This window comes from Aegilops tauschii, chromosome 4, assembly GCF_002575655.3.
Source record: "Aegilops tauschii subsp. strangulata cultivar AL8/78 chromosome 4, Aet v6.0, whole genome shotgun sequence".
NCBI classification, from domain to species: Eukaryota; Viridiplantae; Streptophyta; class Magnoliopsida; order Poales; family Poaceae; genus Aegilops; species Aegilops tauschii.
This window is the reverse complement of record NC_053038.3, coordinates 3,262,630-3,286,899: the sequence shown is the minus strand read 5'-3', so window position 1 is coordinate 3,286,899 and position 24,270 is coordinate 3,262,630. Positions and strand designations below refer to the sequence as shown.

Sequence of the window (24,270 nt, the reverse complement as noted above, 5' to 3'; positions counted from 1 at the left end):
CCGATGATATAATAACTCATTATGATGCAAAAATAATCTCTAAATTGATACTGTATGAAAACTTGTATAATGGTTTATGAATATGACATAAAACAGAAAAGAAATAGAATAATAATAGTAGTAGCGCGTATAGAGAGGCACTCTGCTAGTAGCTACCAGTAGCGCGTTGTAGAAGAAGCGCTACTTCTATGTAGGTATATCAGTAGCGCGGCAGACCCACGCTACTGCTAACATTTAGCTGTAGTGCCGTAGCAGTAGCGCGGACAACAATGAAGAGGATAAAACATTATTAGTGAGCTTCTTTTAGAAGCGGTCTTCAATAATTTTGTTTTCCTTATTAGTGAGCTTACTGTGATGAATGGGATTCCAAGGTACGTAAACGTAAGTATCTCACCTCACGTCCGAACAGTTGGTTGGACTGACTCTTCTTCCCTATGGCCTGACAAAAACACTTTTGTGAAAATTTATTTTAAGACCGAATAGTTGTTTAAAAATACCTGAATATGGTGCTTATGTGTCTCTTGCTTTAAAAATAAATATATAATGGATATGAGAAGATTCCAAATTAGAGCTTACATGGGTATATATAATGGATATAGGAAAGCAACTTCTTATTTTCCTAGTACGACTGCCTATGAGCGGAAAATCCTTCTAAGTTGGTAACCACGACACTAAGTTGACTAGCTTCACCTTTAAGTTGCCTACCATAAGTAGTGAGTATCCCAACACTATGCTTAGGAGTATAGGCAACTTGAGTAACGACAATGCACATCATTTGACAATTTTACAGGCAACTAATTAGCAATAACATGCAACTAGGCATCATTAGTAGGTAACTAATTAGGAGTTAGGCAACTGGAACAAACGATAGGCAAATATAAATGATAGACAACTAAGCATCAATGGTAGACGAATTCATATTATTATGATATATATAAACAATGACATAGGAGCATCAACGGTAGACACCTTAGAAGTCATATTAAGAAAGTTTGGAGAATATTAGAATAAATTAACTAGGGCACAAAATGTAGTGAAGTTGCCTATTTGTAGCATTAAAGTTGTCTCTCATAGAAGGAAAGTTGCTTATGAAAAGTGGTGTGATGTTATCTACCTCTGTTTCCAAGTTGTTCGTTGCTGCTAATTAGTTGCCTATCATTGCTACCTAGTTGCTTTTAGTGGAGTGAAGTTAACTACCTTATTTTTCTAACTTAAATTCTAATTTAGGATCCACACATCATATCTAAACATCAATTTGGGTGCTATGGAGGCAACTTTAGTGCTATGGAAAAACAACTTTTTTTCTAGTATGGTTGTCTATGAGCGGGAAATCCTTCTAAATTAATTGCCATGACTACCAAGTTAACTGGATTCACCTCGAAGTTGCCTACCGTAACAGTAAGTATTCTAACACTATGCTCCAAATAATAGACAACTTGAGCATTGACGATGAGAAACTTTTTATAGTACTTTACACAACTACTTAGGGCTGACATGCAAGTGGACATCATAGGTAGGCAACTAATTAGCAAATGTGAAACAACAATAGCATCCACAATAGCCAACTAACTAGCAATGATAGGCGACTGAGCATCAACAGTAGACTAATTCATAGTATTGTAAGGGATTTATCAGCAATATCTTAATATACGATCATCAACGATAGGAAACTTAGAAGTCACAGTGAGCAAGTTATGAGAATGTTAGACAAAATTAACTATGACATAAAATGAATTGAAGTTGCCGAATAGTAGCACCAAAGTTGCCTCTCATAACAGGAAAAGTTGATTTTGAAAATAATGTGATGTTACCAACCTCTGTTTTCAACTTTTCACTATCGATAATTAGCTTCCTATCCATGCTAATTAGTTCGTTTCATTGAAGTAAAGTTGACTGCTTTATTTGCTTTGTAGTATTAATCCTAATTCATTCGACATGTTATGCTATAGCCAACTTCACAACCATGATAGAAAACTAGGAGAAATTATTTACCTCCTTTTATAAAACATGGATATGCGATAATAGGACCGTTTATGCATAATATATGTTCAATGTAACTTCGTAACACGTGTTACCTCGTTTGGTGTCCAAAGTTGCCTCCATTTAATGCCAAAGTTGCTTACCGATGATGTTTTGTGGCCTATATATGGTGAAAATTAGTCTGCCATAATTTCTATGTTGTCTACGATATATTTGCTAGATTAATTCAGTAGTACACATCATGCAAGGAAGTTTTTTTTCTTTAGCACTAACGTTGAGTTGCTTTTTAAAAAAGGTCATCGAAACATATCCATACGACGTCTAGTTTTGAAGAACTCATTGACATCAGCACGTCCATGCCGCTAATCGTTATGTACGGCCATCCACCACCTGACAACGCGTGAAATAAATGCACGTCACATGAGCTGACAGTTTCCGCCAGCGCGTAGCTATTGATTAAGATCAGACAGTGCACGTGACGGTTCACTCGATGCATCCAATTAGTGCAGCTGCGCTAATAATCATTGAGGAAGTAGTATACATGCATGCATAAAATATCCAGACATCTAAGCCCTTGAGCTTAATTATAACACACACTGCACTGGCATACACAATGATTATTGCTCCACGTACACCCTATTAGTATACTCCCTCCGTTCTAAAATATGTGTCCTGGTTTCAGTTCTAATTTCATTTCAAAATAAGTTTTGTGCTTTCGGTTCAAACTTGAACTAAAATTACAACACTTATTTTCAAACCGAGTGAGTATTTGAACTGAAACCTTGACATTTATTTTGAAACGAAGGGAGTATAATGCGCACTGCACAACGCTGGGGTTACGTTCGTGGTTGAGCGCGCTAGCTAGCATTCGATGATCTCCGGCGCACGGGAATGCTCACCGGCCGGGTATCGATGTATGCACTCAGCCCATGCTTTGTCCGGGTCGTCCGCCGGCCGAATGCACTCCCAGACAGCGCTAACGCACTCAAACCCGGACCCAAACCCAATCATCCAAACACGATCAGCCTTGGACATCCGGCCCTTGGCCTCGACGTACGCCAGCTCGTACCACACTGAGCTGCTTGATGTGTTCCCAAACCTGTTTAGGGTCATGCGCGCCGGCTCCACGTGTTCGTCCGATAGCCCGAGGATGCGCTGTACACCATCGATCGCCGTAGGGCCCCCTGTGTGGATGCAGAAGTGATCGAAAGCCTTGCGGAAATCCGGGACGTACGGCCTGAAGACCCGCTTGGTGTCGATGGGCAGCTTGCTCCATACGAAAGACGCTGCTGCATGTAATGCAAAGAGCAGCTGCTCGGCGAGTGGCAGGACGAGGGGGCCGATGGCAGTGATGTTGGCCTTTAGAGCGTCCGCCGCGACGGCCGGGAGGTCCTTGGACAGGTTCATCCCTAAGTGTCCCTCGGCATCCTCCTCCTGGAAGATACACTTGTAGGCGGCATCACTTGCGGCACCCGTGATGGTTCGCACGAAGTGCCTGAGACGGAACCGCGCCTTTTCCTTGGACGTGGACAGGAGCGCGGCAGCGCCGCCCACGCGGAATAGCATGTTGGACAGCTGCATGGGCCGCTCCTTGCCCTCGTAGAAGTTGGAGGTGAGCGTTTCCGTGGAGACGACCATAGCGAACGGCGCACCATGTTGCCGCCGCGTCGCCTGCAGTAGCCTGGTCGCGAGGCCCACCGCCGTCACACCCGCGCTACACCCCATGCCTGATAGGTTTAGGCAGCGGATGTCATGGTGGAGCTTGTATCTGCTCACGATCAGGTCGCTGATGGACGGCATTGGGGCGAATACGCTGCAGTTGACGACGAGTATGCTCACGGCGTCAGGGGCGACGCCAGTCTTCGCGAACAGGTCGTCAATGGCAGAGAAGACGACCAGCTCTGCTTCAGCACGGGCTTCCATCAAGCTTCGGTACACGGGGATGTAGTGGATAGTGGGGGGCAGGTTCGACTCGTTGCCGATGCCACTGCGTTCCAGCACGCGCGTCATGAACTTGATGCTGCGACCGTCCAAGAACGGTGTCAGGTGCATATGCTCGATGAAGGTGGAAATCGGGACGCGGCAGTTGGTACTACCCTTAAAGCAAGCATAGTCGATGAGGTATGCGGTACAAGGACGCAACTTCATGGTCAGGAATATGGCGGCCACGGTGGCGGGAAGAAGACCCATCAGGAGGAGGTGGTGGGTGTATGGGAAATCGTGAAACCAGCGCAGGAGCAGCATGGGAAGACTCAGCTCTGTCGCGTTGTGGACGATGGTGCATGCAAGCAACAAGATAACAATGCCTAGGAAATGCTTCGCATGCGGTGAAAAGCCCATGGTGTTTAACAGCTAGCCAGTCCAAAGCTCCAAGTTCTCTGACCAGCCGGAGGTGTTATTTATAGACACGAGGCGGCGTGGAGAATTTTATTGGGAATTTATGGAGATTTTATTGGAAATTTATCGTAAAACTTATGTAGGTTGCGTGAAGGAATCCATACTCCCTCCATTTACTTATACAAGGCACTATAAAAAATACATTTTACATCGATACATGACCATCAACACTAATCGAGGCAAAAATTAATGATATTTTCTCTGGCAATGGTACACTTACGTAAAGGAACTACTTAAGTATACGTATTGGCCAACGTGAAAGAATAGGTTTCGTGTTTAGAGGAGTGAGGGGCCCAACTCCCTGTAAATCGCGGGGGAGGGGGGGGGGGGGCTCTTTCGTAGGTTTAGCATTTTCGTATTTCCTCATACTAGCAACATGTTTAATACTTACTCACTCCACATCCACTCATTTTTCTATTCCTTCCTTGCATGCATGTAACGTATTAATGATTCCAGTAAATAAAAAAAAATGCTAGCTTGCAATCTACTCACTAAATTTTTAGCTACATATCTGTAATCTAAGTTTGTGACCTTGTATATAAAAATAGAGGAAGTACTATAATTGAAAATTTTGAAAAAAATACTATAATTGAAATTCAAATTTGCACGGTAATTAATGAATACATACAGCCAACTTCCACCCACCCATTTTTTTAATGCGTGCCTTGTGTGTCCACGTACGAACGCTCTCTGTCCACAAGCTCACAAAATGTGTTCAAGTAATTAAAGGAGGTAGGCATTTGTTGTAGGGTAAGTGTAGAAACAAGAGGTAATATGACGCGGAGCATCCTTCGGTCATCCTCATAGACTCTACACCAACTCATCAAGCACCACGTGGACCTATGACAAGAGCTCACGCACGTGCCAACGAAATCGAGGTGAACTCACTCCTCTACGAGATATATATGGATATGGATGGAACTTGGATGCTACCTCACCAAAGAGTGCTATGTGTCATTAGGTACGAAGATGACCTCCGCGAAGCAGCTAAAGAACATCCCAAAGGCATAGGAGAAGGACCCCAAGGCCACAAGGAAGATGAGGGCAACCTACGCAAAGAAGACAACATCTCCCAAGCAACCCCGTGCGCACAGGCCTCCCTGACCCCGTGCCCATGGAGTTGTAGAGTTATACTGAAAGCTAACGAACAGCATGTCAACTGGCCTATGCACTCTCGAGTAAAAACTCGAAGTGATTATTAATTAGACCCGAATACTTATGTGCATTTTGTATTGTAGCATTGTTTTTTAACCTTCAAATATTCCAATCATGCCTGTAAATCATTATACTACAAAGATATTACCTTCTACATGTCTCACATATCACATATAATTTGCTAATGACATGTTCATTAAGTAATAGGTTTTTCTTGAAGGAAATATGCCCTAGAGGCAATAATAAAGTTGTTATTTTATATTTTCTTATATCATGACAAATGTTTATTATTCATGCTAGAAATGTATTAACCGGAAACTTGATACATGTGTGGATACATAGACAAAACACTGTGTCCCTAGTAAGCCTCTACTAGACTAGATCGTTAATCAAATATGGTTAAGTTTCCTAACCATAGACATTTATTGTCATTTGATGAATGGGATCACATCATTAGGATGATGGACAAGACCCATCCGTTAGCTTAGCATGTTGATCGTTCTGTTTTATTTCTATTGCTTTCTTCATGTCAAATACATATTCCTTCGACTATGAGATTATGCAACTCCCGGATACCGGAGGAGTACCTTGTGTGCTATCAAACGTCACAACGTAACTGGGTGATTAAAAAGATGCTCTACATGTATCTCCAAAGGTGTTTGTTGGGTTGGCATAGATCAAGATTAGGATTTGTTACTCCGAGTATCGGAGAGGTATCTTTGGGCCCTCTTGGTAATACACATCATAATAAACCTTGCAAGCAATGTGACTAATGAGTTAGTTATGGGATGATGTTTTACGGAACGAGTAAATAGACTTGCCGATAACAAGATTGAACTAGGTATGAAGATACCGACGATGAAATCTGGGGCAAGTAACATACCGATGACAAAGGAAATAACATATGTTGTCATTACAGTTTGACCGATAAATATCTTCATAGAATATGTAGAAACCAATATGAGCATCCAGGTTCCGCTATTGGTTATTGACCAGAGAGGTGTCTCGGTCATGTCTACATAGTTCTCGAACCCGTAGGGTCCGCACGCTTAAAGTTCGATGACGATTTTGTATTACACTACTAGGAAAAGGGCTATAGATGAAATGGCCACTAATGGCGCACCAGATATGTGGTGCGCCATTGGTATGTAGCAGTGGCGCACCATGTGCTGGTGCGCCATTAGTGTGAAATACACTAATGGCGCACCAGACACACGGTGCGCCATTAGTAACAAATTTTATTTTTTTATTTTGCCAGACATACTAATGGCGCACCAGGACATAGTGCGCCATTACTAGTTGTAACTAGTAATGGCGCACCAGGAACATAGTGCGCCACTACAATATTTTTTTTAATTTTTTACTTTTTTGCAAAACTACTAATGGCGCACCTGGGGCAGTTGGTTGATACGTGGGACGCCGCAGAGAAAGAATATTTCCCTATGAGAGCCGCACTGCTCACGACGGTGCACGACTATCTCGGTTTCGGATATCTCGCGGGGCAGGTGGTTTCGGAGAGAAAGAATATTTCCCTCCCCCGCTCCACCGGCCGCCGCCGCCGACCCCCGGCCCGCACCCTCCCCCACTCCACTGTCGCCGACGACCCACCGCACCCTCCCCCGCTCCACCGGCCGTCGCCGACGACCCCCGCACCATCCCCGGCCCGCTCCACCGTCACAAATGAATGCAACTAAATTTGCAAAAAAAAGCAAATTTGATTATATTTTCAAATAACAAATTTGATGATATTTTTAAAAAAATCATTACTGTTTTTATAAAAAAATATTATTGTTATGATTTAAACAAGTTTGAACATATTTAAACACAAATAAATATCAAACAGCATTTTAAATGCATAAAAACAAAAATTGGGGAGCCTGGGAATCGAACCCAGGACCTCCTAGTGTGTGCTGCGTGCTGACCAGTCGGGCTAGTGGGCGTGTTTTGATGGAGATAGGGTTAGGTGGAATATAACCTGACCAGTCGGGCTAGTAAGTAAAACAAAATTCTAATGGCGCGCCAGGGGGAGGTGTGCCATTAGAATCGACGTACTTATGGCGCACCAGGGGGAGGTGCGCCATTAGAATCGACGTACTTGTTCCCCTCGCATTGTGGCCTCCCTCCCTCCCTCGCCAGATCCCCCACTCGACCCCAACCGTACGCCGCCGCCCCCTTGCTCCGCCCCCTCCGTCCGCCGCGCCTGCACGTCGTCCGCCGCTGTGGTCTTGCGCTGCCTCGACGCCGCCGCCCCGACCCCCGCCGGACTCCACCCCCGCCGCCCCCACCACTGCAGCTCCCTCGCGCCGCCGCCCCCGCGCCCGCCGCTCCTTCGCCGCCCCGCCCCAGCACGTACGTCCCCTCCCTCCCTTCCCCATCCCCCTAGCTTCTCCTCCTCCTCCTCTCACCACCCGTGCCTTCTTCTGCTCGGAAGGTCTAGATTCCGCCTCCGTCCTAGTGGTGTACCCTTTGTAACTGTTACCGCTGAAACGGTGAACCTGTCTCCGACACTCCTCCCAGTCGTCATAGACTCCCAGTCGCCATTTTCGACCCAGCCCAGCAGGCAGTGCATGCGTAACCATGTGTACCCGAGGCCCACGTACAATGGGGAGGCACCCCAGCCCATGGCACTAGTGTATTTCAACTTAACAGTCAGCGTATACACGCGAGAAAACAAGTCAGCACTCATCGTGACGCTGTATTACACGGCGCAGATACCGGCCTGCAAGTAGCTCGGCCACCAAAACGCCTCTCTCGCACCAATACACTTTATAAAATGCAGTAGCAATTACTCCCGTTGTCCCGTAATGCATGACGTTTTTTATACTAGTGTAGTGCCAAAAAACATCTTTTATTATGAGACAGAGGGAGTATCTTGAAAACTAATTAATATGGTACGTTGCATAAACAAGCGGGAGGAAAAAGAAGGTACCGCGCAGGCACAGCTAAGCATGCAGCAACATGGAGGTGGCGATGCCAACTCTGTACATTTCGCTGGCCAACCTCGGCAGCTATACGTGTCGTATGTCTGCCTTCATGTGTTCCTCCAATTTAGTTTTTTTCTGTGCTGGCCGACATGGTCGCGAAGACCGAATATGCCAATTGCCGTGTCGAAGTGACGGCGCCACTATGCGTAGTTGCCGGCGAGGAGGTCGAGGGTGATTGGGACATGACGGCAGATATCGATCGTCTGGAGAACCTACAAGAGGAGAGGGGACACGAGCAGTGCAGGTGCGACGGCAGCAACAGGGACGGCAATGAAGAGGGCTGGTGAAGGTAGTATTGTGACTTTGGGAGCACCGGCACAGTCAGCAGCAGGGGAGGAAGAAGGGCTAGAGGTGTTGCCCGTAACGGCGGAAGCGGGATCAACGACAAGAGCAAAGGGATTGATCTGTTCGGCGATATCTGATACCATGATGAAAAAGAGGAAGAATATGGGATTCAACACACTTTGATTAGCTATTCGGATGTGACTATTGTTAGACTAAGTATATATTAGATATACGTGTTGTAATATAACTGTATTTGTACTGTTCCCTCTTATAAATATATGACAGCCGTACCCACCAAGGGTATCGAGCATTGTTCCAAACCCTAATCTGTTTAACATGGTATCAGACGACGCGTTCGGTCCGCGCCGTGCTTCCGCTTCCTCTGCCGCCGCGCCGCCTCCATCAACCCTGGCGACGGAATCGCCGTTCATGGCGTCTACCCCGCTCGCCTGGGCCCGTCCGTTCGCATCGGGGTCGCGTCCTCCAGCGCCCCGATCGCCCGCGCCTTCGATCGCCCGTGATGCCGCCCTGGCGTCGCACGCGTTTGATCCCGCGCAGCCATCCAGAAATCCATCGCTTGCGTACGGTGCCCCCATGCAGAATCGGGATCGCGTCCCCGCGCAGCTACCTTACGGCGCCGCTGCGAACTCTGCTGCGCCGCCGGCCTCAGGCCCTCGTGGCACTCCCGTCCAGATGCCGTACGGTGGGCCGCATCTAGCGCCGTACGTCGCGCCGTCGTCGCCGTATGTCGTGCCGGCACCGTATGCTTCATCCTCCGCGCTGCCCTACAAGGCGCCGTATGGCGCGCCCTACGCTGTCTCTGTGCCGCACGTCGCGTCGCTGCAGCCCTATGGCGTACCTCCTACCGCGCCCTACGGTCATCACCAACACTACCGTACGTCTCCGTCGGCCGATGCGCTGATTCCATACAGTGCTCCTCCGACGTACGACTCGCAGCTCTCCGCATCGGTGGCTGAACCAGGACCTTTCCACTTCGCTCACCTGGTGACGGTGAAGCTCTCTGTTGACAACTACCTCCTGTGGCGTGCTCAGGTGTTACCGCTGATGCGTAGTCACTACCTTGAGGGGTATGTCGATGGTACACTGCCGTGTCCCCCGGCCATGGTTCCGGTGCCCTCGGCCGCTGGTGGCTCCGTCATGGTGTCCAACCCTGCTCATCGTCGGTGGATCGCTCAGGATCAAGCTATTCTGGGTGCCATTCAGTCCTCGCTCACACCCTCCGTGGCCGGCATGGTGGTCTTTGCCGCGACGTCGAGGGATGCATGGGCCACGCTCGACTCCAGCTTTTCCTCGCAGTCGCTGGCCCGTTCCTCTGCCATTCGTAACCAGCTGGGTGAGGTCAAGAAAAATGACCTCTCCGTCACGGCCTTCTTCAACAAGGTCAAAAGTTTGGCTGATACACTGTCGTCTATTGGGAAGCCTCTTCGTGATGAGGAGTTTACTTCGTTCATTCTCAATGGGCTTGATGAGGACTATGATTCTCTCGTTGAAAACATTAATGGACGTGACACACCGATGCCGCCTCGCGATCTCTATGCACGCCTTCTCAACACCGAACAGAGGCTCGCTGCTCGCCGCTTCGTTGGCGTCTACACGGAGGGCCCTTCTGCGAACGCTGCTCTCCGCGGGGGCGCCCGCGGTGCCAAGCAGAAGGCGCCGCCGACCTCAGGCAACCAGCCCCGTCCGCCCGCTCCACCTCCGACGGCTGGCCGCAAGCGGCTCCACTGCGAGGCATGTGGTGGTGGGGTTGAGTGTCAACTCTGCGGCATCGAGGGGCACTTGGCGTCTCGCTGCCATCGTCGCTTTAAACGAGATTTTCTTGGCATTGGGAACAATGGGAAGGGCAATGAGAAGCAAGCTGCTCTCGCTACACCGGATCCCGGGTTCACTCCTTCATACTCGGTGGATCCTGTCTGGTACATGGATACGGGCGCTACGGACCATTTGATGAGTCAGCTTGACAAGCTGGCCACTCGCCAGCCCTACACCGGTCACGATCAGGTCCGCACGACCAATGGATCAGGTATGCCCATCTCACATGTTGGTCAGGCATCTCTTCTTTCACGTACCACTAAAACCTTGCATCTGCTTGATGTCCTTCGTGTTCCCTCAGTCACACGTAGTTTACTCTCGGTTCCTAAATTAACTCGTGACAACAATGTGTTTGTTGAGTTTCACCCTTTCCATTTTTTTGTTAAGGACCGGGACACGAGGGACGTTCTTCTTAGTGGTCGAGCTCGCGACGGCTTATACGCACTTGATGTGCCACGAGTCTCTCAAGTTTTCAGTGGTGTTCGGGTGTCGTCGTCGCAGTGGCACTCTCGCCTTGGCCACCCCGCTACTCCCATTGTGCGCCATGTGCTTCATCGCCATCATCTTCCTGTTGAGTCGAGTAATAAGGAGTTTCTAGTGTGTGATGCTTGTCAACAAGGCAAGAGTCATCAGTTGCCTTTTTCTGTATCAAGTCGTGTTGTCACGGCTCCTCTTGAACTTGTGTTTTCAGACGTGTGGGGCTATGCCCAAACTTCTGTTAGTGGTCACAACTATTATGTCAGTTTCATCGATGCTTTCAGTCGCTTTACTTGGATTTATCTTATTAAGCGCAAATCTGATGTGTTTCATGTCTTTATGCAATTTCAAGCACATGTTGAACGATTGCTTAAGCACAAAATTATCCATGTTCAGTCAGACTGGGGGGGTGAGTATCGTAACCTTAACACCTTCTTTCAGAAGCTTGGCATCTCACACCATGTGTCTTGTGTTCATACACATCAGCAGAACGGTGCAGCTGAGCGCAAACACCGTCACATAGTTGAAACTGGCCTGACACTTCTTGCACATGCCTCTGTCCCGTTTCAGTTCTGGAGCGATGCTTTTGTTACTGCCTGTTTTTTGATAAACAGGATTCCCACACGACGCCTTCACATGAAGTCTCCACTCGAAGTGTTGCTTAATGAAACTCCAAATTACTCCCTCCTCAAAGTGTTTGGCTGTGCGTGTTGGCCGCATCTTCGTCCGTACAATAAGCATAAACTTGAGTATCGATCTAAACAATGTGTGTTTCTTGGGTACAGTCCTCTCCACAAAGGTTACAAGTGTCTTCACATCCCGTCAAATCGTGTTTACATTTCTCGTGATGTTGTGTTCGATGAGACCGTCTTCCCGTTTTCCACGCTCACATCACCCACCGATACTCCCGTCACTGAGTTGCACTCTTTTCCAGTTTTGCCTGATCAATTTGTGGATGCTGCATATTCTCCTCTGTTGTTGCCTAACCATGGTGCAGGGACTGGACGAGGCGCTCCACTTGAGCTTCTGGATGATGATATGGCCACAACTGCGCCAGTTGCTGCTACGCCGGATGAGGCGCTCGACGAGGCTGCCTCCGCCACTACCCCGCTTGACCCCGACGTCGATCACGCGTGCATGCCCCATGCACGAGGATCCGACGGGGTGACCAAGTCGCCGGGGCCAGCGGTCTCGCTGTCGCCTGGGCCGGCCAAACCTGCGGAGCTGTCGGCCGGGCCGGCTGGACCCGCGACGCTCTCCCCTGAGCCGGAGGCCTCGCAGGTCACCGAGTCTTCGTTGCCTGGTCCGTCGACGCCGATCACGCCCGGTCTGTCTTCGCCGACCCTGACCGTGCCACCGGATGCGCCTGTTGACTCGCCCGCCGGTGCGTCCTCCTCGCCGCTGATGGATAGTGGCTCCTCTGGTATGGCAGCTCCAGCGCCACCTCCGCCTGTCGTCCTGCGTCCCCATACTCGCAGCAAAAGTGGCATCTTCCAACCGAAGAAGCGCACTGACGGCACTGTCGCGTGGCTTGCGGCCTATGTGGCACATGCTGAGGCTGACCCTACGACTGAACCACGACATTTTCGAGCGGCGCTTGGCATCCCGCATTGGCGTGCTGCGATGGAGCAGGAGATTCATGCCCTTCAAAGAAACAACACTTGGCGTCTTGTTTCACCTCCATCTGGTGTTAATATCATTGACTCTAAATGGGTATTCAAGGTGAAGAAACATGCTGATGGCTCCATTGAGAGGTACAAGGCACGCCTGGTTGCCAAGGGGTTCAAACAACGGTATGGCATTGATTATGAAGACACATTCAGTCCTGTTATTAAACCAACTACTATTCGTGTTCTTCTCTCTTTGGCTGTTACTCGCGGATGGTCGCTTCGACAGCTTGATGTTCAGAATGCCTTTCTCCATGGAGTTCTGGAAGAAGAGGTTTATATGCGTCAGCCACCAGGTTTTGTTGACCCTGCTCAGCCACATCATTTATGTCGCCTTGTCAAAGCTCTCTACGGTTTGAAGCAGGCCCACGTGCATGGCATGTCCGTCTTGGCGCTGCTCTTCGTGCGCATGGGTTTGTTCCTTCTACAGCAGACACGTCTCTGTTTATTCTATAGCGACCTGAGGTGACTATGTACATTCTGGTATATGTTGATGACATCATCCTTGTCAGTTCGTCTGCTTCTGCTACAGATCGGCTTGTGTCCTCTCTTGGTGTTGAGTTTGCTGTTAAGGATCTTGGGAGACTGCATTATTTTCTGGGCCTAGAGGTTCTTCATTCTGATGGTGGCTTGACTCTTACTCAGAAGAAGTACTCTCAGGATCTCCTGCGTCGTGCCGGTATGTTGCAGTGCAAGTCTGCTACGACTCCCATGTCTGCTACAGACAAACTGACAGCTCTTGCTGGTGACTTGCTTGCTCCTGAGGATGCCACAGAGTACCGCAGCATTGTGGGTGGACTGCAGTACTTGCTCATTACTCGACCAGACATATCATTTGCAGTTAACCGTGTGTGCCAGTATCTTCATGCACCACGTGATTCTCACTGGTCAGCTGTTAAGCGCATCTTGCGCTATGTTCATCACACTGGTTCATATGGTCTCCATCTTCAGCCTGCGGGTTCTGGACTGATCTCAGCATTTTCTGATGCCGACTGGGCTGGTTGTCCTGATGATCGGCGATCCACGGGGGGACATGTTGTGTTGTTTGGGCCTAACTTGATCGCCTGGCAAGCTCGCAAGCAAGCTAAGGTGTCTCGGAGTAGTACCGAAGCTGAGTACAAAGCTGTTGCTAATGCCACAGCTGAGATCATGTGGGTGCAGTCATTGCTTCGAGAGTTGAAGGTCTCCCCAACTCAGCCGCCTGTTCTTTAGTGTGATAACATCGGTGCAACATACCTTTCATCTAATCCAGTATTTCATGCCCGAACGAAGCACATCGAAGTTGACTATCATTTTGTGAGGGAACGTGTTGCTCAGAAGCTCCTTCAGATTAAGTTTGTTTCTTCGAAGGATCAGCTTGCTGATATTTACACTAAACCCTTGCCCTTGCCTTCTTTTGAAGGATGTCGTCGCAATCTTAACCTTCTGAGTGTTTCAGGACATAGTTAAGATTGAGGGAGGGTGTTAGACTAAGTATATATTAGATATACGTGTTGTAATATAACTGTATTTGTACGGTTCCCTCTTATAAATATATGACAGCCGTACCCACCAAGGGTATCGAGCATTGTTCCAAACCCTAATCTGTTTAACATGGTATCAGACGACGCGTTCGGTCCGCGCCGTGCTTCCGCTTCCTCTGCCGCCGCGCCGCCTCCATCAACCCTGGCGACGGAATCGCCGTTCATGGCGTCTACCCCGCTCGCCTGGGCCCGTCCGTTCGCATCGGGGTCGCGTCCTCCAGCGCCCCGATCGCCCGCGCCTTCGATCGCCCGTGATGCCGCCCTGGCGTCGCACGCGTTTGATCCCGCGCAGCCATCCAGAAATCCATCGCTTGCGTACGGTGCCCCCATGCAGAATCGGGATCGCGTCCCCGCGCAGCTACCTTACGGCGCCGCTGCGAACTCTGCTGCGCCGCCGGCCTCAGGCCCTCGTGGCACTCCCGTCCAGATGCCGTACGGTGGGCCGCATCTAGCGCCGTACGTCGCGCCGTCGTCGCCGTATGTCGTGCCGGCACCGTATGCTTCATCCTCCGCGCTGCCCTACAAGGCGCCGTATGGCGCGCCCTACGCTGTCTCTGTGCCGCACGTCGCGTCGCTGCAGCCCTATGGCGTACCTCCTACCGCGCCCTACGGTCATCACCAACACTACCGTACGTCTCCGTCGGCCGATGCGCTGATTCCATACAGTGCTCCTCCGACGTACGACTCGCAGCTCTCCGCATCGGTGGCTGAACCAGGACCTTTCCACTTCGCTCACCTGGTGACGGTGAAGCTCTCTGTTGACAACTACCTCCTGTGGCGTGCTCAGGTGTTACCGCTGATGCGTAGTCACTACCTTGAGGGGTATGTCGATGGTACACTGCCGTGTCCCCCGGCCATGGTTCCGGTGCCCTCGGCCGCTGGTGGCTCCGTCATGGTGTCCAACCCTGCTCATCGTCGGTGGATCGCTCAGGATCAAGCTATTCTGGGTGCCATTCAGTCCTCGCTCACACCCTCCGTGGCCGGCATGGTGGTCTTTGCCGCGACGTCGAGGGATGCATGGGCCACGCTCGACTCCAGCTTTTCCTCGCAGTCGCTGGCCCGTTCCTCTGCCATTCGTAACCAGCTGGGTGAGGTCAAGAAAAATGACCTCTCCGTCACGGCCTTCTTCAACAAGGTCAAAAGTTTGGCTGATACACTGTCGTCTATTGGGAAGCCTCTTCGTGATGAGGAGTTTACTTCGTTCATTCTCAATGGGCTTGATGAGGACTATGATTCTCTCGTTGAAAACATTAATGGACGTGACACACCGATGCCGCCTCGCGATCTCTATGCACGCCTTCTCAACACCGAACAGAGGCTCGCTGCTCGCCGCTTCGTTGGCGTCTACACGGAGGGCCCTTCTGCGAACGCTGCTCTCCGCGGGGGCGCCCGCGGTGCCAAGCAGAAGGCGCCGCCGACCTCAGGCAACCAGCCCCGTCCGCCCGCTCCACCTCCGACGGCTGGCCGCAAGCGGCTCCACTGCGAGGCATGTGGTGGTGGGGTTGAGTGTCAACTCTGCGGCATCGAGGGGCACTTGGCGTCTCGCTGCCATCGTCGCTTTAAACGAGATTTTCTTGGCATTGGGAACAATGGGAAGGGCAATGAGAAGCAAGCTGCTCTCGCTACACCGGATCCCGGGTTCACTCCTTCATACTCGGTGGATCCTGTCTGGTACATGGATACGGGCGCTACGGACCATTTGATGAGTCAGCTTGACAAGCTGGCCACTCGCCAGCCCTACACCGGTCACGATCAGGTCCGCACGACCAATGGATCAGGTATGCCCATCTCACATGTTGGTCAGGCATCTCTTCTTTCACGTACCACTAAAACCTTGCATCTGCTTGATGTCCTTCGTGTTCCCTCAGTCACACGTAGTTTACTCTCGGTTCCTAAATTAACTCGTGACAACAATGTGTTTGTTGAGTTTCACCCTTTCCATTTTTTTGTTAAGGACCGGGACACGAGGGACGTTCTTCTTAGTGGTCGAGCTCGCGACGGCTTATACGCACTTGATGTGCCACGAGTCTCTCAAGTTTTCAGTGGTGTTCGGGTGTCGTCGTCGCAGTGGCACTCTCGCCTTGGCCACCCCGCTACTCCCATTGTGCGCCATGTGCTTCATCGCCATCATCTTCCTGTTGAGTCGAGTAATAAGGAGTTTCTAGTGTGTGATGCTTGTCAACAAGGCAAGAGTCATCAGTTGCCTTTTTCTGTATCAAGTCGTGTTGTCACGGCTCCTCTTGAACTTGTGTTTTCAGACGTGTGGGGCTATGCCCAAACTTCTGTTAGTGGTCACAACTATTATGTCAGTTTCATCGATGCTTTCAGTCGCTTTACTTGGATTTATCTTATTAAGCGCAAATCTGATGTGTTTCATGTCTTTATGCAATTTCAAGCACATGTTGAACGATTGCTTAAGCACAAAATTATCCATGTTCAGTCAGACTGGGGGGGTGAGTATCGTAACCTTAACACCTTCTTTCAGAAGCTTGGCATCTCACACCATGTGTCTTGTGTTCATACACATCAGCAGAACGGTGCAGCTGAGCGCAAACACCGTCACATAGTTGAAACTGGCCTGACACTTCTTGCACATGCCTCTGTCCCGTTTCAGTTCTGGAGCGATGCTTTTGTTACTGCCTGTTTTTTGATAAACAGGATTCCCACACGACGCCTTCACATGAAGTCTCCACTCGAAGTGTTGCTTAATGAAACTCCAAATTACTCCCTCCTCAAAGTGTTTGGCTGTGCGTGTTGGCCGCATCTTCGTCCGTACAATAAGCATAAACTTGAGTATCGATCTAAACAATGTGTGTTTCTTGGGTACAGTCCTCTCCACAAAGGTTACAAGTGTCTTCACATCCCGTCAAATCGTGTTTACATTTCTCGTGATGTTGTGTTCGATGAGACCGTCTTCCCGTTTTCCACGCTCACATCACCCACCGATACTCCCGTCACTGAGTTGCACTCTTTTCCAGTTTTGCCTGATCAATTTGTGGATGCTGCATATTCTCCTCTGTTGTTGCCTAACCATGGTGCAGGGACTGGACGAGGCGCTCCACTTGAGCTTCTGGATGATGATATGGCCACAACTGCGCCAGTTGCTGCTACGCCGGATGAGGCGCTCGACGAGGCTGCCTCCGCCACTACCCCGCTTGACCCCGACGTCGATCACGCGTGCATGCCCCATGCACGAGGATCCGACGGGGTGACCAAGTCGCCGGGGCCAGCGGTCTCGCTGTCGCCTGGGCCGGCCAAACCTGCGGAGCTGTCGGCCGGGCCGGCTGGACCCGCGACGCTCTCCCCTGAGCCGGAGGCCTCGCAGGTCACCGAGTCTTCGTTGCCTGGTCCGTCGACGCCGATCACGCCCGGTCTGTCTTCGCCGACCCTGACCGTGCCACCGGATGCGCCTGTTGACTCGCCCGCCGGTGCGTCCTCCTCGCCGCTGATGGATAGTGGCTCCTCTGGTATGGCAGCTCCAGCGCCACCTCCGCCTGTCGTCCTGCGTCCCCATACTCGCAGCAAAAGTGGCATCTTCCAACCGAAGAAGCGCACTGACGGCACTGTCGCGTGGCTTGCGGCCTATGTGGCACATGCTGAGGCTGACCCTACGACTGAACCACGACATTTTCGAGCGGCGCTTGGCATCCCGCATTGGCGTGCTGCGATGGAGCAGGAGATTCATGCCCTTCAAAGAAACAACACTTGGCGTCTTGTTTCACCTCCATCTGGTGTTAATATCATTGACTCTAAATGGGTATTCAAGGTGAAGAAACATGCTGATGGCTCCATTGAGAGGTACAAGGCACGCCTGGTTGCCAAGGGGTTCAAACAACGGTATGGCATTGATTATGAAGACACATTCAGTCCTGTTATTAAACCAACTACTATTCGTGTTCTTCTCTCTTTGGCTGTTACTCGCGGATGGTCGCTTCGACAGCTTGATGTTCAGAATGCCTTTCTCCATGGAGTTCTGGAAGAAGAGGTTTATATGCGTCAGCCACCAGGTTTTGTTGACCCTGCTCAGCCACATCATTTATGTCGCCTTGTCAAAGCTCTCTACGGTTTGAAGCAGGCCCACGTGCATGGCATGTCCGTCTTGGCGCTGCTCTTCGTGCGCATGGGTTTGTTCCTTCTACAGCAGACACGTCTCTGTTTATTCTATAGCGACCTGAGGTGACTATGTACATTCTGGTATATGTTGATGACATCATCCTTGTCAGTTCGTCTGCTTCTGCTACAGATCGGCTTGTGTCCTCTCTTGGTGTTGAGTTTGCTGTTAAGGATCTTGGGAGACTGCATTATTTTCTGGGCCTAGAGGTTCTTCATTCTGATGGTGGCTTGACTCTTACTCAGAAGAAGTACTCTCAGGATCTCCTGCGTCGTGCCGGTATGTTGCAGTGCAAGTCTGCTACGACTCCCATGTCTGCTACAGACAAACTGACAGCTCTTGCTGGTGACTTGCTTGCTCCTGAGGATGCCACAGAGTACCGCAGCATTGTGGGTGGACTGCAGTACTTGCTCATTACTCGACCAGACATATCATTTGCAGTTAACCGTGTGTGCCAGTATCTTCATGCACCACGTGATTCTCACTGGTCAGCTGTTAAGCGCATCTTGCGCTATGTTCATCACACTGGTTCATATGGTCTCCATCTTCAGCCTGCGGGTTCTGGACTGATCTCAGCATTTTCTGATGCCGACTGGGCTGGTTGTCCTGATGATCGGCGATCCACGGGGGGACATGTTGTGTTGTTTGGGCCTAACTTGATCGCCTGGCAAGCTCGCAAGCAAGCTAAGGTGTCTCGGAGTAGTACCGAAGCTGAGTACAAAGCTGTTGCTAATGCCACAGCTGAGATCATGTGGGTGCAGTCATTGCTTCGAGAGTTGAAGGTCTCCCCAACTCAGCCGCCTGTTCTTTAGTGTGATAACATCGGTGCAACATACCTTTCATCTAATCCAGTATTTCATGCCCGAACGAAGCACATCGAAGTTGACTATCATTTTGTGAGGGAACGTGTTGCTCAGAAGCTCCTTCAGATTAAGTTTGTTTCTTCGAAGGATCAGCTTGCTGATATTTACACTAAACCCTTGCCCTTGCCTTCTTTTGAAGGATGTCGTCGCAATCTTAACCTTCTGAGTGTTTCAGGACATAGTTAAGATTGAGGGAGGGTGTTAGACTAAGTATATATTAGATATACGTGTTGTAATATAACTGTATTTGTACGGTTCCCTCTTATAAATATATGACAGCCGTACCCACCAAGGGTATCGAGCATTGTTCCAAACCCTAATCTGTTTAACAACTATATGCAGTTTGCAGAGGGTGATCGTGGGCCATTACCAGGATAGATTGTGGGCAGCCTGCGTGCCCACTACTCAGGTATATGCGCTGACTAGCTTACAAGGTGCCCACACCGTCAATACAAGTACATGGTATGTATACTCTAACAAGTTGTCGTCACCAGACTGTTGAATAAGAACAACCTTGTTTTGCTTGCCATGGCATCGATTTTGGCTGCCATGGCAGCGGTTTGAGGCTACCACTTTAGTTTGCAGCACCGCTTTAGCCCGAGTTTGTGCATGCATGATTTATTCTTTGGATGGTGTGAGATGTGTCAGACCGTGGCACTGCACGTTTGTTTGTAACCCAGAATAAAAGGAGGAAAGAAAACATTAAAAGCCGCAAGTTGTGGACGGCGCAAAACACTTGTCTCCCGTGTGTGTGTGCGTGTGTGTTGGTGGGTGTGTGTGCGCGCGCGCCCGCGCGCATGGGCAGTATGCTCGATGGGAGCTTCGGTGAGCTGATTTCCAGCCAAGCATCAAAGCCTTGCTTCGAGGGGACCATGGCAAGTGGCGGACGACAGTAGACGGCTGCCTCATCAAGCTCCAAAACGTCACCACCGCAGGAGCAGCGTTGCTTACTGATACATCCATTTTATATCATGTGTTTCTACTGTTATTTATAATCTTTTTAGTCATTATTTCACTTTATGATGCAATTCTAATGTCTTTTGTCTTTTAATTTGCAAGATTTACATGGAGAGGTAGCTTACCGGCAGCTGGAATTCTGGACCTAAAAAGTTACAACAGAGATACCTATTCTACAAAGCTTCAAATGACATGAAACTTCACGAGGATTTTTTGTCGAATATATGAAAAATAGTGGAACAAATAAATACCAGAGGGGGCCCAGCAATTGCCCACAAGGCAACAGGGCACGATCACCCCCTGGGCGTGCCCTGATGCTATGTGGGGCCCACTGCTGGCCTCTGACCCCCTCCTTCTGCTATATGAAGTCATTTTCCCTAAAATAATTAAAGAGGGGAATTTTGGGATGAAACACCGCCATCTCGAGGCGAAACTTAGGCAGGAGCAGTTTTGCCCTCCAGCAGAGCGATTCTACCGGGAATATTTCCCTCCGGAAGGGGAAAATCGAAACCAATCGAAATCACCAACATTCCTCTCATCGTGGAAGGACCAATCTTAATCAACATCTTCACCAGCATTATATCATCTCAAACCCTAGTTCATCTCTGGTATTCAATATTTGTCTCAAAATCTCATATTGGTACTTGTGGGTTACTAGTAGTGTTGATTACATCTTGTAGTTGATGCCAGTTGGTTTATTTGGTGTAAGATTATATGTTCAGATCCTTAATGCTATTCAAAACTCCTCTTATCTTGAAGATGAATATTATTTGTGAGTAGTTACGTTTGTTTTTCAGGACATGGGAGAAGTCTTGTTATAAGTAATCATGTGAATTTGGTATTCGTTCGATATTTTTTTACAATTTTCTTGAATCCGCGAACATTTCTAGACTGGACCAACAATGTTCTGAAAACTGATGGAACAATTTATGAAATTCATGAATATTTTTTGAAATGCATGACCATTTTTTGAATTAGCGAACATGTGATGACTAAATAAACTATTTTGTAAGTCACGAACAGTTTTTGAATTTTTTGTATATTTTTCTATTCATGAACATTTTTTAAATTGGCGAAATTTTGTTTAATTTCATTATTTTTTTAATACACGAACTTTGAATTGGCTTTGCAATTCGCGCAGTAGTTTAATCCCGCATTATGGCACAGTAAGTTTTGAGTTTCAACATTTGAAACTTATGTTTTTTGCATCTAAAATGCTAAGTTTTAACCAGTTTGAGAGATATAGTTTCAAGCAATTTTTTCTATTAGTCCTAGACACAAAATAATGGATTTTTATCGGTCACTCGTACTAAGTTCCAAGCACTAAACCTTAACATATTTTTTCAAAATTCATCAAAATATATTTAAAATGGATCTTAATTGGAAGCGTTGGTCGCGAGAAATACTAATATGAAAACAGAACTTAATTTAAATTTTTTGGTAAAATGATGTAAAACTTTGAAAATCGAAAGCCAAAGTAAAAAAACAGGCACCAGGGTCCTGAGTGCCCCCGCACTTACATGCCATGAATCCATATTCCAACGGATTCCTACATTCATCTCCCAACTGATGATTTATTGGGTTGGCCTCGGGACTTAGCTAGCTAGACAGAGACAAGTCGCAGCCTGTGTTCATCAACATCTGATGCAGCACGGCTGATTTTACTCTGTCAAACTTGTCTATCTTTCCCACCATGCTGTGCACAAGCAAGTGGTTTATTCTTCAAGACGATAATCGGTCCGGTCCTTTTTAGTTTGCATATAAATTTTGTCCAAAGTTAAGCTATCACTATTTAACCAAACATATTAAAAAAATATCAACATTCACAATGCCATATTAATACTGTTAGATTGCGGGAGTATTAATACCAATTCTAAGAGACTTGCACTCTGTATTTGTATTAGTAGCGGCGTGCATATGTATCCCATATTACACTCTTAAAAAATCATATGAGATGCTTATTTATGGCCTGAGGACTGAGTAAATTACTCTTGGAGTGTGTCGCCTTGTGAGAGGGAAATCTTTCGCCGTCAAGCTACCGAGCGAACATGATACACGTCACCTACACAAATGGTCGCTCGAGAGCACTTTTTATATTTCTCACATCGAGCTTAAGTATGATTTTGAAAATCTTTTGTGGCATATATCCGGACGCATGGACTAATTTACTTGAGGCCATAGATAAAACCGTTACTTTATTTTTTTTTGTTATCGTGTACAATACCATTCGTAAAAAAAAACTTGATGTTACTAATTTCGACCCAAAGTGCATGTCCTTTCAAAAATTTACCATCCATGCTTTTTCTTAATTTGACTACTTACAAAGGAACAAATACTAACGTCCAAAATATCATGCGCACCCCTTCGTTCCTGGGAACAGAAGGAGCTCAACTAGGGTTTTGTCAGCCTATCTTCGGCGCCGCCAACAGTCCGCCTCATCTCCTATGGTTCTAGGATCGTAAAGGTGCCGTGGATCCCCACCTTTGCCTGTGAGAGGGCTTCGTCTTGAGCTGTTTCTTTTTCCAGTTTTGTTAGGGTTTGTGCCATGTACAGGAAGACGAAGCGGGTAAATTAGGATACTTGAGTAGGCAAAATTTGGGATACTTTTTGTATGTCAGTGCTGATGGACATTGACGAAAGAATACTGTAGTAGCATATATATTATATGAAGACATGATAATCAAATCTTCATCACTAACTAAAAATGTGCAGGCTGCAACTTGTGTGTGTGACAGTCTGCCTGACGTTGATGACAAGTATCAGTAAAGTCCCTAGATATTATGTTTGCAACAAGGAAAAGGAAAGGGTGGAAGAACCAATGAGTGGTTAAAGGTGGGCAGTATTAGAAAGAAATGGTTATTTAGTGGAGTGTTATTAAAAATGGGAGATGATCGAAGGAAACTAATAAAGGGAGGTTCATTATAGTCTACTTTTGACACCTCCTCCCTTTCATTGTCCGTGCATATAATAGTACGCGTAGTCTGCATTTTATTCGCCCCAGTAGCAGAGACCGTCGATATCCAAGGCGGGGCGTGAAAACAAGAAAGGAAAAGCGACATTATAATTTGTCTCGACGGACGGAGAAGAGAAGAAGAATTGGTGGCGGCGGCCATGGTACAGCAAGCAATTTGAGCGAACACCTTATAATCAATTGATCCCCAAACTGAATTGCAGCCAAGAAGTAGAATCAGACAGAAAAAATTGTTGTGTTAAAATATATTAATCTGGTATTTTGGATGGAATAGAAAGAGATGCAAGACCCAGTTGATCTGATCCTAATTGGTGCAGTGGCATGCATTTACACCATAAAATAACAGGAAAGAAAAATGAGGAGGGGAAAAAGGAGGAGGCGATAGTGGTACTCACGAGGTGGTGGTAGATGGCGGCTGCGTCGTCGCTGGGTGCAGCAACAGCAGCAGCAGCGGCTTGATGTTGTTGTTGATGTTGATGCGTGAGGGGCAGAGGTGGCGGCGGTGGCTAGCAGCCTGTGCACAATCTTTGTAGTGAATAAAACTAACAAATAGAGTTCAAAAGGGCTGCAACTTCTTAAGCTTTAAACATCAAATAGCTTCCTAATTTTATTCACGCACTAAAGGAAAAGAGAATCAAAACAATAAGCTGCGGGGATAAGTTCATGTCTATCTATCATATGCTATGCACATGGAGGATTTGAATTTTTTTGATATAGTTACCTACAAGATATAGGTGGAATTTCCAATTGGATCATTGTGATTAGCAGTTCCTTGAAAATTTCGAATTGCAGAGGGTCTTCTACCTAGTCCACATGCAAGTAATAATCGAGTAAACACCCTCTTCAATCCCAATCTGCCTGGTCTGCTCCATGCAATCCAGCAAGAATGCTTGAGATGCCTAGTGAAAGGGTTCATGACGAAGTTGTCCAAACCAACAACTCACATTAAAACCAGAGGATAGGAGAGGAGATATTTAATAATGAGCTTGGGAGCAGCGGGCAAAACCAAGAAATAAGAACCCTAGAAGAATCACCTGGGCGAGGCAGGCAAGGAGGACTTCCAGTGA

General features: G+C 48.1%; 3 protein-coding genes across 3 annotated transcripts in view; 2 read left to right on the top strand and 1 right to left on the bottom strand.

The window, feature by feature from the left end:
* LOC109774312 (large ribosomal subunit protein uL1) overlaps nt 1-24,270 on the top strand; it is a 259,374-nt gene that overhangs the window by 64,078 nt on the left and 171,026 nt on the right. The gene's annotated exons all lie outside the window — the stretch shown is intronic.
* Nucleotides 2,842-4,320, bottom strand: LOC109774334 (3-ketoacyl-CoA synthase 5-like). The gene has a single exon (XM_040386362.2). It carries the CDS (start codon nt 4,318-4,320, stop codon nt 2,842-2,844), a length of 1,479 nt encoding a protein of 492 aa, XP_040242296.2.
* Nucleotides 14,372-19,224, top strand: LOC141021438 (uncharacterized). The gene is made up of 3 exons (XM_073497298.1): nt 14,372-16,079; nt 17,343-18,425; nt 18,545-19,224. The coding sequence occupies exons 1-3, from the start codon at nt 14,372-14,374 to the stop codon at nt 19,222-19,224; spliced, it is 3,471 nt and encodes a 1,156-aa protein (XP_073353399.1).

Bases quoted from the DNA above. Each gene is read 5' to 3' on its own strand.
- LOC141021438 (XM_073497298.1), top strand. From the start codon at position 14,372: ATGGTATCAGACGACGCGTTCGGTCCGCGCCGTGCTTCCGCTTCCTCT. The intron at 16,080-17,342 runs GTATGCCCATCT...ACCATGGTGCAG, and splicing joins CCGCACGACCAATGGATCAG to GGACTGGACGAGGCGCTCCA. The intron at 18,426-18,544 runs GTTTGTTCCTTC...CTTCTGCTACAG, and splicing joins GCTGCTCTTCGTGCGCATGG to ATCGGCTTGTGTCCTCTCTT.
- LOC109774334 (XM_040386362.2), bottom strand. From the start codon at position 4,320: ATGGGCTTTTCACCGCATGCGAAGCATTTCCTAGGCATTGTTATCTTG.